Source organism: Nannospalax galili, unplaced genomic scaffold, assembly GCF_000622305.1.
Source record: "Nannospalax galili isolate Female #2095 unplaced genomic scaffold, S.galili_v1.0 scaffold280, whole genome shotgun sequence".
Classification (NCBI taxonomy): domain Eukaryota; kingdom Metazoa; phylum Chordata; class Mammalia; order Rodentia; family Spalacidae; genus Nannospalax; species Nannospalax galili.
This window is the reverse complement of record NW_008347808.1, coordinates 1337331-1351415: the sequence shown is the minus strand read 5'-3', so window position 1 is coordinate 1351415 and position 14085 is coordinate 1337331. Positions and strand designations below refer to the sequence as shown.

At 36.9% G+C, this 14085-nt stretch overlaps 1 protein-coding gene across 1 annotated transcript in view; it reads left to right on the top strand.

Moving 5' to 3' along the window:
• Positions 1 to 14085, top strand: part of LOC103743174 (heat shock factor protein 3-like) — a 67745-nt gene that overhangs the window by 1881 nt on the left and 51779 nt on the right. Inside the window, exon 2 of the mRNA XM_008844399.1 lies at positions 9209 to 9317. Within this exon, the coding sequence (XP_008842621.1) occupies positions 9209 to 9317 (109 nt within the window). The remainder of the gene's footprint in view (positions 1 to 9208; positions 9318 to 14085) is intronic.

The following is a 14085-nucleotide window of genomic DNA, read 5'->3' as shown; positions in this document are numbered from 1 at the left end:
GCACCAACATGGCAGCTAACAACTGTCCATAACTCCAGTTCCAGGGGACCCGACAGTCTCTTCTGTCCTCTGTGGGCATTGCACGACACGGGAGCACTTACCTACAAGCAGGCAATACACACATACACATAAAAATAATAAATAAAAATTTCTTAATGTGGGACCAGAGAGATGACTCAGCATTTAAAATTTTTGATTTCCCAAACAGCATAATAGAGTTCTCTTTAATAAAAATGTGAAATGTACAAACTTCCAGTGGCCTGAAAGCCTCTGTTTCCCTATGTTCACAGACCAACCTTGCCTCTTAGAAGCTTTCTGCCCCTCTTTTCTGCAGTGGTCCCTGAGCTGTGGGTGGGTGAGGAGTAATATAGAAGTCCCATCCAAGGACACACACTCTGCAGTCTCTTATTTTCTACACCTTAGTTAGTTGTGGCATTAGTCAGCTGTGTGCATCACACTCTTTTGTATAAGGAAGCTTTGCTGGTGAGATTTGAGGGATACACTATTGTGCTCTCCACCCCCCTGTTCCACTAAGTTCCATGAGCTTTAGTAGTGTAGATTCCACTGGAGATATGTTACCTAGCGCTGGGCATCTCAGACATATATTCTCTGTGTGGCTACTTATGGAACTCTGCAGTAGCCTCCATCTGTTGCAAAGAGAAGCTTCTGTGATGAGTGATGTACTGTACACTTGTCTGTAAATATAAGAATCCATATTTAGCATAGGATAAGAAATTTCATTTGTCTAGATATATGACAGAGATAGGAGTTTCTCTGAGATCTATAACTTATCCACCCATGTATAATTTGCTATAATTAAAGTGCCACCCACATGGCAATAGTGGCGTCAAGCACAACACCCATGCCTACTCAATCAGACAAGGGCCCAGAGTGTTGAGAGGGAAATGGGCAGTGTGCCGGCCCTAGCCAGAGAACTATTGGAGACTGATTACTGCTGGGTGAGGGAGAGTAGACCTTCCTTAAGATCTCTAGATAGGCTGACTAGACTCCAGTGGATGAACTGGCACCAAAGGACATCCAGCTAAAATGTTTGACTGGATGGGACTTGAACCTTAGATGTAAGGGTTGCATTTGAGATGTATCACCAAGGTTGGACACCTCACAGTCACTTATTCTCTGCATTTTAACCAGTTGTGGAGCTCTGTAATAGTGTCCATATGTTGCAAGAAGATGCTTCCTTGACTAGTGGTGAGAGCTACACTTGTCTCTTAATATAAGTAAAATGTTTAAAATATAGTAATGAATACTTGTGCTTTAGGAAAATGATAATAGTAGGCTCTTCTCTAGGGTCTGTGACCCTTCTATGCCTGCCTGTGTACTTAGCTATGTTTACAGCACCATGCATGAATATCCTCCTATTTTGTGGGCCTTAATTCTAATTAAACAGCTGTTGATTAGCCCAAAGATAAAAATGTCACTTTTGCACCAGTAGAGATAATTTTCTGGACCAGTCATTGTTGTGGTTCATATGCTTTACAGCTAAGTCAGACCATTGATTGGTTTAAGCCATTATTAACTTGCACAGCAACTTCCAATACTGTGATAACTAGTCTTCAGGGAGGATACTTTCAGATCAGTACTACCTCAATTGCTCAGAGACCAGTGTCCGAAATACATCATGTCTTCAGTAAGAGGGTCTTACCTTCAAGGTCTAAGAGGCAATCAAGAACCGTGGAACTAGCCTCTATTATTTTTGGAGTCTTTTGAACTACTATGACCAACAACTTGAATGGAGGTTTCCCTTGCCTAGCACTGTGATTTTTGTTATATATGTAAGCTATATGCATGCAGTCATAAATATATTACATGTGTATTTAGTAGTACATTTATGAAATAATACATTCCCGTTGGTTTTTCATACCATCTAAAATTGTTTCTCTCCTCTCTATTTCCCCTATATAATTCTCCCTTCTCCCTTCCCAATTAGAGAACCCCCTTTTCCCCATTTCCCCCTTGATAACACTTGTGTTCTACTGTCCTCATGATTCTTTTCTGTTTCCCTGGCTCCTGCAGTTACTTCAATTATATTTTTTTCAAATAAGAAACAAGCATGCATTTCTTGTCTTTCTGAATCTGGGCTGCCTCACACAGCAGAGGTTTCAAGTTCCATCCATTTGCCAATTTTATGATATAATTTTTCTTTACAGATGAGTAGAAGTCCATTGCACAAATGTACCCCAGTGTAATTATCCATTCATCAGTTGAGGGACATTTAGGTGCTTTCCGTTTCCTAGCAATTTTTAAAAGAACTGCAATAAACACAGCTAAGTAAGTATCTCTGTAGTAGGAAACTGAGTACCTCATGCCAAGGAATGCTATAGCTGGATCATTGGTAGAAGTATTTTTAATCTTTAACAATTCTCCATACTGATTTCCATAGTGGCCCAGCAGTTTGCAGTCCCACCAGCGGTGAATAAGAAGAGCTCCCCTTTCCTGACATCCTCACCAGTGTTTGTGCTCAGATATTTTCTTGTTCTTAGCCAAACTGACTGAGGTGAAATAAAATATTAAGGTAGTTTTAATTTGCATTTCCCAAATTACTAAAGATATTGAACACCTTTGAAAGTATTTCATAGCCACTTTTATTTCTTGTTTTGACAACTCTGTTCAGATCTGTACACGGTTTTAATTGAGTAGTTTGTTTTCTTGATTCTTTGTTTTCTGAGTTATCCGTATATTCTGGAAATTAATCTTCTGTCAGATGTATAGCTGGCAAAATTCTCTCCCACCCTGTGGACTTCCTCTTCACTCAGTTCACTGTTGCTGTACAAAAGCTTTTTACTTTAATGAGGTCCCATTTGTCAATTTTTGGCCTTCAGTTCTGAGCCAATACAGTCCAATTAAGAAAGTCCTCCTCTGATCTTTGATCTTGTGGGGCACTGTCAGTGTTTGCTTCCAGCAGTCTCAGCATTTCAGTTTTCACACTGAAGTGTTTGATTTATTTGGTGATGATTTTTGTGCAGGCCAGGGAATATGGGTCTAATTTCATTCTTTTTTAGAAAGTTTTATTATTTTTGTTTTGTGTATGTGAAGGTATTCCCTACATGTGTGTAAGTACACCATGTCACAGTGCCCTCAGACATCAGATGAAGGTGTCAGATCCCTTGGAATTGGAGTTATGGACGATTGTTAGCCTCCATGTGGGTTGAACCCAGGTCCTTTCCAAGAACAGCCAGTGCTTTTAACAGTTGAGCCATCTCTCCAGCCTCTAAGTTCATTCTTCTACATATGAAGATCCAGTTTCCTCAGTCCCGTCTTTCTCCAACTGTCCATTCTTGGCACCTTTGTCAAATATCAGGTGACTGTAATTGCATGCACTCATCTTTGAGTCTTCCATTGAACTGCATGTCTATTTTTGTGCCAATTGCATGCTGTTTTTAATTACCATAATTCTGTAATATAGCTTGAAATCTAGTATGGTCATCTCTCCAGCATTGTCCTTTTTGCTCACAATTACTTTGTCAATCCAGGGACTTTCGTGTTTGCATATGAATTTGGGGATTATTTTTCTACTTTTGTGCAGTATATCACAGGGATTTTGATCAGGATTGCACTAAACCTGTAGTTTGCTTTTGGTAAAATTGTCACTTTTATAATATTAGTTCTGCTAACCTATGAGCAACATAGGTATTTCCATCTTATAGTGTCTTCCCCAATCTCCTCAAAGATTTAAAATTTTCATTGTAGAGATCTTTCACATTTTGGTTATGCTTATTCCTAGATTTTTTTGAGGCTATTGGGAATGGGAGTCTTTCCATGATCTCTGGAGCTGGCTCTTTGTTTTTGCTATATAAAAAAGCTACTGGATTTTGTAGACTGATATTATACCCTCCCATTTTGCTTAATGTATTTATCATTTCTTGAAGTTTTCTGGTGGAATTTTTTGAATCTCTTGAGTTTAATATGACATCCTCATATACAGATAATTTGACATCTTTTCCTGTATGGTTCTCCTTATGCCTCTTATTACACTGAAAGCATGGTGAAGTTACAAACTAAATGTAAACCTACTTTACCTAATATCTCTCTCTCTCTCTCTCTCTCTCTCTCACACACACACACACACACACACACACACCTTTGAAATGAACTTCAAACTAAAAAGCTGAAAAGTATGATAAAAGCACAAGTTAATTCTACTTGAACTTTTCAAGTTCCTATAGAATAAACCTAAAAGGTCTATTGTTTCTTTACATCAATCTATAAGTGAGTTTAGAAAGAGGATTACTTTATGCATTATGCCATGCTTTCAGGTCTTGTTTTGAGGGGCTTGGTTGTACCCTAGTAGAGGAAATATAATTGATTTCTAGCATGTATTAGTTGTTGATAGAATCAGTCTTTTTATTTATTTAATTTATTAGTGACAGGAATATTCAGCTCAGACTCAAACCCGTGAAAAACAATAAGCTGTTTAAATTCCAGTGTACATGAAGCAGGTTCTGCACCTAAGTTATTCTTTTTGGATATTTATAGTTGCGTTTCTATATTTGTAGAGGGAGACGACAAAGAACATTTTTGGAAAGCTGGTATTACGATGGGGTGAGAGAGAGTGCTTCCTAGTGCCTTTCTGGGAGTTGAGCTATTTCTTCTGACTGAGATTTTTCTAATAAGCTAAAGATAGTATGATAGTTAAAATCTGTCAGTGTTTACTCTGATCAGCCAAAGGCACATCTTTTTAAAAATTTGTTTTACTTTGTTCTTGAGGTGGAACCTCATCGTGTAGCCCAAGCTGTTCACTAAGGTGACAATATCCTGCTTCATTCTCCTGAGTTCCAGGATTAAAGTCATGAGCCACTATGCCCCACAAGTACCGTACATCCTCTCGAAGTGCATGACACACCTGAATGAAAATGTCATTTTAACCTTTCACTTTGAAAAACAAATATACACTGGCAATCATTTAAACAGTATCAATACAAATTAAATATATAAACCAGTAATTACTGTTCCTTCATATTTTGTTAACTGAAACAAACCTGAAACATTCCAAAACACATGTTCTCAATTATTTATGGGAGCTTTAAAAAGTTTCTCTCCTAGAAGAGAATATAATAATAATCACTAAAGGCTAGGAAGGTTTCAAAATGGTTACCAGCATACTGTTAAAAGGAATAAATTCTGTAACACAGTAGGTAACTACAGTTATTACCATTATTACAATATTTCAGAACACCTAAAGCAGTTCAGAGACATGCCCAATATTTAGAAATGATGAATACTGGAAAAAATGACAATGGAAATTATCTTGATTTAATCGTTATACCTTGTACACATGTATCAAATTATTTTATGCCACATAATAGTATATAAGCATTTGGTCAATTAAAAGACTTTAAAAATAAAAAGTACTGTTCTTTCTGAAACCATGAACATGAAAGAATACTAGAGTACTGAAGTGTGAGCAACTGTGTGCGTGTATTTGTATGCACAATTACAGACAGTGTAGAATGATGACAAAAGAAAAGATTGTCTATAATTACAATACTTAAAGATGACCAAAATTGTGTTTTTTCCACATTGGTAAATGTATTAATAATATTGCTATATTTATTTACTAATTAGAAATCATATACTGCAAATCAAAATCCTTTGATATTCTTTTTTCAATAGCATATTTTGAGAGTTTTTCCATGGCATTAGACAGTTAAAAACATTCTTTTGGCAAGCACCCAGGTGCTTGTGAAAATCAGTCTGGAGCTCAGGAGTTCAAAGACAGGCTGCGTAACCAAGTGAGACTTTATCTCAAAATCAAATATAATTAAATTAAATTTTTAAATATTTTATGGTTGTGTAATACAATATCTGGATGTGCCATAATTTACTTAACCATTAAATTTTAACCATATTCATAGCTTTTCAATTATTGTCCATTAGAAATAATTCCCATAAACCAGGTGAATTAGCATACTGTTATAGTTCCAACACTTCAAAGGTTGAGAAAATTGAATCACTTTGAACCCAGGAGTTCTTGGCCAGCTTGGGCAACATAGCAAGACCCTGTCTCAAAAAAGCAATTCCAAGATAGCATTTATTATTGTTTGAAAATTTCATATATGCATATAAAGTGTTTTGATCAATCCCACCCCCCATTCACTGCCTTCTAATGTATGCCCTATTACCTGTAAGAAATATCTTCAGTTAGGGTGACTCAGGGACTCTTGAGAACATGCTAGACTTGAATGAATTAAAACTCTTGGTACCAGAGAGCCAGAAAGATGGCTCAGTGCATAAAAGCGCTTGCTGCACATGCTTTTGAGGACCTGAGTTATGATCTCAGCATCCAAGTATAAAGCTGGGCAAGGCTGTGAGTGTGCCTGTAACCTCAGTACTTGTCAGGGGCGGAGTTATGAGAATCACTGCAGCTTGCTGGCTGCCAGCCTAGCTCCAGGTTTAGTGAGAGACCTTGGCTCAAGGGAATAAAGCAGAGAGATAGAACAGAACATCTGGCATCCTCCTAGCATCTGTAAGGGAATGTGCACAGGTGCATTCACCTATCCACACAGACGGGAAACACACACACACACACACACACACACACACACACACACACGTACGTTTTTGTTGCTTTGGGAAATTATGATGATCCATGTCACCTCTAAAGACCTAAACTATCTGTCAAAATGGATAAATAACAGATAAGCAGCGTTTTCTTCTAAATCCTAGCCAAAGTAGGGGATTAAATTTAAGAAACATAATATCGAAGTGAATTTTTTAAATAAATATTTTCATTTTTTATTTTTATTGAATTTTTGTATATTTCAAAAAGAGCAACTTAATCATCTTCATACCCCCTTCCCCATCGACACCCTTGCATAGACTCCCCAGTGGATTTCATGCATTCTGTCATTTGTGTTAAAGCCTATCGAATCAAGTTAGTGTCCCCTGACATCCCTCCATGCAAGTTTATCCACTGGGATCTAGTCAGCCTATCTAGAGTCTCTCCCTTAACGAAGATCAGCTCTTCCTCACCCAGCAATAATCAGTTGTCCAATATTTCTTTGGCTAAGATTGGGAAGTGCTGCCCATTTCCACAGTTCTATGCTGGATTTAAAAGAATGAGCAGCATATATAAACATGATCACCTTTGCCTAGTTTAAATTTTGTCACATGACATTTTTTTAGACAACTTAGAAAATAAACCTACTGGATATATTGCCATCCATTGATAGCCACTGTCATCAACTTACAGAATATTTTTTTATATATGTGTCTTTTTTCCAGGAGGTGCTGGGGATCAAATCTTGGTAGTCTATCATTGAGCTGTATCACTAGTCCAGTATCTGTTCTTTAATGAAATGATGTGTTTTATTCCTTTGAAAATTTGCATCTTTCACTTTAAATATATCATAAATCTTTCTATTTCATTGATTATTCCTATATAGCTTCATTTTTACCACTCTGCAATATTCATTTGTGTGGACTTAGTCACTGTATTAGTATTTATGTTACTTTCAATTTTTTACTATTTTATACAAATATTTATGTTATTGTTCATTGCTAAATCTTAATGCATATCAATAATTATTCTGTGTACAATCTGAAATTATAATATATAAACCAAAGATTAAGTATTTGGATGCTTTTAGTGCTATTGTTAGGTATATTAAGGCAGTTTAAATTCCAGAAATATGACTGCCTGTTTATCTGAACTCTTACCAATTTGCAAACACTGGAGATTAACTTTTTTTAGTCTTTGCCAATTAAATAGAAAAAAAGACCATACCTCACTGCTGTTTTAATTTGCATTTTGAACATTTTTATTGAAAACTTAGTGTCTTAGTTTCCTTTCTTATTGCTTTGATAAAATATTCTGCTGCAGGCAACCAAAGAGTGAAAGGGTCTATTTTAGTGCACAATCCATCATGACGGAGGAACTCACAGTGGTATGAGCTTGATGCAACTAGTCCCATCCTGTCCGCAGTAAGGAAGCAGAAAGCAAGGAAGCAGAAAATGTTGCTCATTTTCTTTCTGTGCTTATACAGTCCAGGTTCCACTGCCAAAGAAATGGTCCTATCCACAGTTAAGATGTACTTCCCACTTACTGTAATCAAGATAATCCCCCACAGCCATGCCCAGAGGCCCATCTTCCAACAGATTCTAGATTCTGTCATGTTGACAATTTACACTTACCATTACAATTATCTAGTTCATTGAATTACTTTTTTTTCACCTAAGTCAGTAGAAAGAGGGTTATTTTCTAAAGTCCAAGTTAACATCACACTCCCAATCCTCCTGCTTTTGCTTTCTAAGTGCTGGGATTATAAATGGACTATGGGGTAACCATGCCACATTACAATTACCTGAATAAAACAATCTGAATCATTATGTAGTTTTTAAGAGTGACCCTAAACTCAATGGACACCCGTTTCCACACATGTCTCTTGGAACTGTGCTGGAACTCTGTCCTCCAACTGTGCTCTAGAACTGTATCCCTGAGTCAGGCGTAATCTATAATTTTGTTCAAAACTGTTTCTTCATCAATTGGGGGCATGCAAGCTTGAATCAACCCTTATCAGACAATCTTGCCTTTTTATCCCTAGTTTAAGAATATCTCAAGTTCAGGACTATTTTGTACAGACAATGTCAAGCATCCTTTCTCAATCTTCATATTTTCAATGAAGATGGGCATGCTATCTTTCAGTGCTTTGCTTTGTTGATTCTCAAGCATACCACATTCACTCCCTATCTTAGAGTAGAATAGCAAATTGAGGTTCCCAGGAAACAAATAAGATGCCCAGGTCACAAAAGTGCATGGTTCAGTGAGTTTGTCAAGGTTAACTAAAAGTCGTTAGTTCAGGTTATGTCAATTTTATAAAAATCATTCTTATAATGGGCTCTACAATGCCCAGCCTTCCCCATTCATGTTTAATTTGTGAGAATTTTTGTAAGTGTGTTTTCATTTTTCATGGTCAACCCATAATTTATTATTTCTCTTTTGTCCATATTCTGTGTCTTTAGGCAATATTTTCCCCCAAAACTAAGGACTGAAACCAGAGCCTCATGCTTGCCAAGCACATACTCAACTACTGAACTATAATTCCAACATGAAGAGTTGAATAATTTTAGCTTAAAAATTTCACAGTTTTTTAAAGTTTTAGGTTCCTAGGGCATTATTTTGAATTGTTTCTTGGTGAAAACCATAGTTTTTTCTGTAAATGACTACTTTTTGGTCTTCCTTTATTTCAAGGATGGCCAAAGCTTTGAAATTGTGAATGAAGGAACCTTTTCCAAAGAAGTGCTCCCCAAATACTTCAAGCATAACAATCTCTCCAGCTTTATAAGACAGCTCAACATGTGTAAGTATGACTTACTTCTGTAAGTAGGTAAGACCTTCTAGGCACATCAGGATTTTAGTATTGAAATATCAATATTTAATGTATTTTCAAAAATAATCCATTTTATTTTAATTGTATGAATATCATTCTGAGTTGAATGAAAGCTCTTACTACAATGTATTATTTAAATTCTGCTTAGCTTGATATGTTGGTTGAAGTTCCAAACATAAAAATTTCTTTTCTAGCAAAATTTTTGAGTTACAAAATCATAGAGCTCAGTGGGACCAAAGAATTATTGACTACTGTGTTAGAGCTAATGAATGGGGACAAGAGATATTAAGTATATTTGATCCAGATCATATAGATAGGCAAGTGATTACTTTGATTGACTGTAGATTAGTTTTTCTTTCTGTAATGTTTAGAATTTTGAAAGTCTAACATAGCAGAAATGTGAATTGCTCCTCCCCATTCATGGTGAAATTTTAATTGTCTTGATCTTGTATAGGCAATCACAGCTCTTATGGGTTCCTGTGTGTAAAACCACACCACACCATGAAGACATTTCACAAAATTACTCATCATCCTCTGGCTCTTATATTCTTTCAATCCCCTCTTTTTAAAACCACATAATTAGAAGAAGCATTTCATGACAGCATTCACATATTCAATAAAAATGTCCAAAGCAAAGATGCATCTCTTTCAGTATTGCCTGTAAATGTTTAGGTTCACAGTTGAATTAATACAGTTATAAAATATTGGACTCAGTATAAACCCTATGAGACATAAAATCGAATGAGGTGTTAACCTTTAAAAAAAAGATCTCCATTTCATTTTAAAATATGCTGCTTCATACAAAAAACTCATTTAAAAATATTTTATTTATTATTTTCATTTTATGTGTATGTGTGTATTGACTGCATGTAGGTAAGAACACCCATGTCATGCAATGCCCAGGGAGGACAGAAGGGGCCTTCGGATCCCCTGGAACTGGAGTTACAGACACTTATTAGCTGCCATGTGGGGGCTAGGATTCGAACCTGGATCTTCTGCAAGAACAACCAGTGTTCTTAACTGCTGAGCCATCTCTCCAACCCCAGAAAAACTCATTTTTAATGCTACTAACACTTAGATATTTTCACATGCATCTCTAATCTCTATGTATCTTATTATTGTAGTCACAGTCGATTACTATCTGAGATCCACCTGAGCATAGATATAAAATCATCGGATAGATTTCAGTGGTAATGTTTATCACCTCTACTAATTAACATGGAGCAAATTTTTATACTTCTTCCTCAAATATGACTCATTTTTTATTTGTTGATTTTTTTGTGTACTTCATACAGAACATCCCAAACAAACTTATTTGTTTACATACTTACATCCCAAATGGCACCCTCCTATAGTCTCCCCCCACACACTGGATCCCATATACTCTGTAATCCCTGTTACTGTCCACTGTGTTGTCTGCACCCGCAGCCATTCTCCAGTGCTTGTCCATCCTCTGAATCTAGTCAGCTTATCTAGAGTTCCTTGTTTTAGGAAGATCAGTTCTTCCTCATCTAGCAGCAATCGGTTGCCAGTATTCCTTTAGATAAGATTGGGGTCTGCTGTTCATTTTCCCAGTTCTGTGCTGGGTTACTGTCTGGGAGTCTCTTGGGCCACCCTGGCCAACAACTCAAAGGAAGCTACCTCCTGTCTGGAATTTTTTCTTGTTATGTAGCTTTTTTGGCTATACACATGGACTCTTAAGGAGTTACATTGATCCCTTTATTTTTGGTCATACTTTCCTTTTGGGAGTTTAAGACCTTATAGTTGGCCCGGATAAATCAATTTACTTTTATTCTTAAGGTCATTTTTGGATCTGTTCCTCAGGAGTCACATGGGCTTGGGAGGAGCCCCTGGCTCCTTCTTTTACCAGTTCCATCTATGTGAAGATAAGTCAAAGGTCCTACTCAACCATGGCTGGTTTCACTTGGAAGCATGGAGGAAATGTTTCCTCTGTGTTGAGACTGGACACTGGTTCAAGTCCATTTGTAGGGGTCTCCATGGCTTCCTTGATCAAGAGGACAGATGACACATGGCAGTTACAGGACATTTTGAGAGATACTCATAGTCCCCTGGAGGTTAGTCGAGCTAGGAGGGCAAGGAGCAAAACTGTTCTTTATGTCCCTCTGACCAAATTAGTATAGGCCTCAAAGTATGGCTGTTTGACATTGACGAAGGTTAGTTCCACCAATCTGGTACTTTTAATTACCATGTGCTATATAGATAAAGCTTGGGCAAAGACCAAACATTCTCAGATAAACCTTGCCTAGACATGTATTATATTCCTGGAGCTAGTTGTATGTATAATTTGTTAGTAGGCTGTTCAATTAATATAGTTCACTGTGTTTTTTTTTAAACTATCTATGCATTATTTATCCCTCACATTGTCTAACCCATCCACCGTGGTTTACCCATTTAAAGTGCCCCCATTTTTCCCAATTCTCCCTTAATACTACCCTTCTCCTATGGTCCTACCTCTCTTGGGCTCCTTCTTTCCCTTTATCCCCTAGATTCCTTGTATAAACTTCCACCCCCCCTTAAAATAACCCCATTTTATCCATATCTACCTTATTAACACCTATTTTCTACTGTTCTTCACTTTCAGATTATTTCTTTTCCTTTACCTTCTTGCTTCCTCTTCATTATCCTGGTTCCTGTCGTTATGTCTGGATACATACTCACTTACAGGATCCACATGTGAGGGAGAACATACGTTTTTTTTTTGTTTTGTTTTGTTTTTTTTTTCTGAGTCTGTGTTACTTCACTTAGTATAAGAGTTTCTAGTTCCATCCATTTACCTGCAAACTTCATGATTTCATCTTTCTTTACTGTTGAGTAAACTGCATCATATAAATGAACCACACTTTCATTATCCACTCGTCAGTTGAGGGACACTTGGGTTGCTTCCATCTCTTAGCTATTATGAAAAGAGCAGAAACAAACATGGATGTATAAGTGTCTCTGCGATACGATGAGTTCTTTGGGTGTAGACCAAGGAGTGGTATAACTGGGTCAAATGGTAGGTTCATTTGTAGTTTTTTAAGAGTTCTCCACACTTCTTTCCATAGGGGCTGAACCAGTTTGCAGTCCTACCAGCAATTGATGAGCATTCTCCTTTCCCCACATGCTCTCCAACATTTACTGTCATTTGTTCTCTTGATCTTAGCCAGTCTGACTAGGGTAAGATGAAATCTTAAAGTGGTTTTAATTTGCATTTCCCTAATTACTAATAACGTTGAACACCTTTTAAGATTCTTCTTAGGCATCTTTATTTCTTCTTTTGAAAACTCTCTGTGCAGCTCATTAGCCCATCTTTTAATTGGGTTACTTCCTTTCTTGATTCTTTGTTTTTTGAGCTCATTATATATTCTGAATATTAAACCTCTGTCAGATGTGTCATTGCAGAAGATTTTCTCCCATTCTGTGGGTTTTCTGTTCACTTCCTTGGTTGCTACTTTTGATGTACAGAAGCTTTTTAGATTGATGAGGTCCCATTTGTTGATTCTTGACCTTGTTTCTTGAGCAATTGATGTCCAGTTTAAGAAATTCTTTCCTACACCTATATCTTGTAGGTTATTGACAATGTTTTCTTCTTCTAAGAGTTTCAGAGTTTCAGGCTTCACATTGATGTCTTTGTTCCATTTGGAGTTGGCTTTTGAGCAAGGTGAATGATAGGGGTTTAGATTAATTCTTCTACAGTTGGAGATCCAGTTTTGCCAGCACAATTTGCTGAACATGCTGTCTTTCCTCTAGTGAATGTTCTTGGCCCCTTTGTCAAATATCAGGTGGATAACATTGCATGTACTCATATTTGGAACTTCAGTTTTGTTATATTAATCCACGGGTCTATTTTTGTGCCAGTACCATGTTGTTTTTATGACTATAGCTCTGTAATGCAGTTTAATGTCTGGTATACTAATCCCCCCAGCATTGCTCTTAGTGCTCAGTGTTGTTTTGGCTATCCAAGGTCTTTGGTGCTTCCATATGAATCTTAGGATGGCTTTTTCCAACTCTGACGAATGTCATGGGGATTTTGATTGGCATTGCATTGAATCTAAAAATGGCTTTTGGTAGGATGGTCATTTTCACAATATTAATTCTTCCAATCCATGAGTGTGGGAGGTCCTTCCATTTTCTCATGTCTTCCTCAATCTCTTTCTTTAAATATTTAAAATTTTCATTGTAGAGGTTTATTCCAAGATATATTTTGGAGGTATTTTGAAAGGGAGTGTTTCCATGTACTCTTTCTCTGATTGCTTGTTATTGGTATATAGAAACGCTGCAGACTTTTGTAGATTAATTTTGTAACCAGCCACTTTACTGGACATGTTAATAATTTCCAGGAGTTTTCTGGTCGAATTTTTGGTGTCTCTTGGGTATAATACCATATCATCTGCAGAAAGGGATAATTTGATCTCTTCTTTTCCAATTATTACTCCAATTTCTTTTTCTTGTCTGTTACTCTTGCAAGAATTTCAAGCACAATGTAAAAAAGGAGTGGAGATAGTGGACAGTCTTGTCTGGTTCCTAATTTCAATGGGAATGCTTCCAGTTTTTCTCCATTTAGAATGATGTTGGCTGTGGGTTTGTTGCATATGGCTTTAATTATGTTGAGGTATGTTCCCACCAGTCCAATTCCCTCTAGGACTTTGAACATAAAAGCATGTTGAATTTTGTCAAAGGCCTTCTCTGCATCTATTGAAATGACATGTGGTTGTCGTTGAGCCCATTTATGTGATTT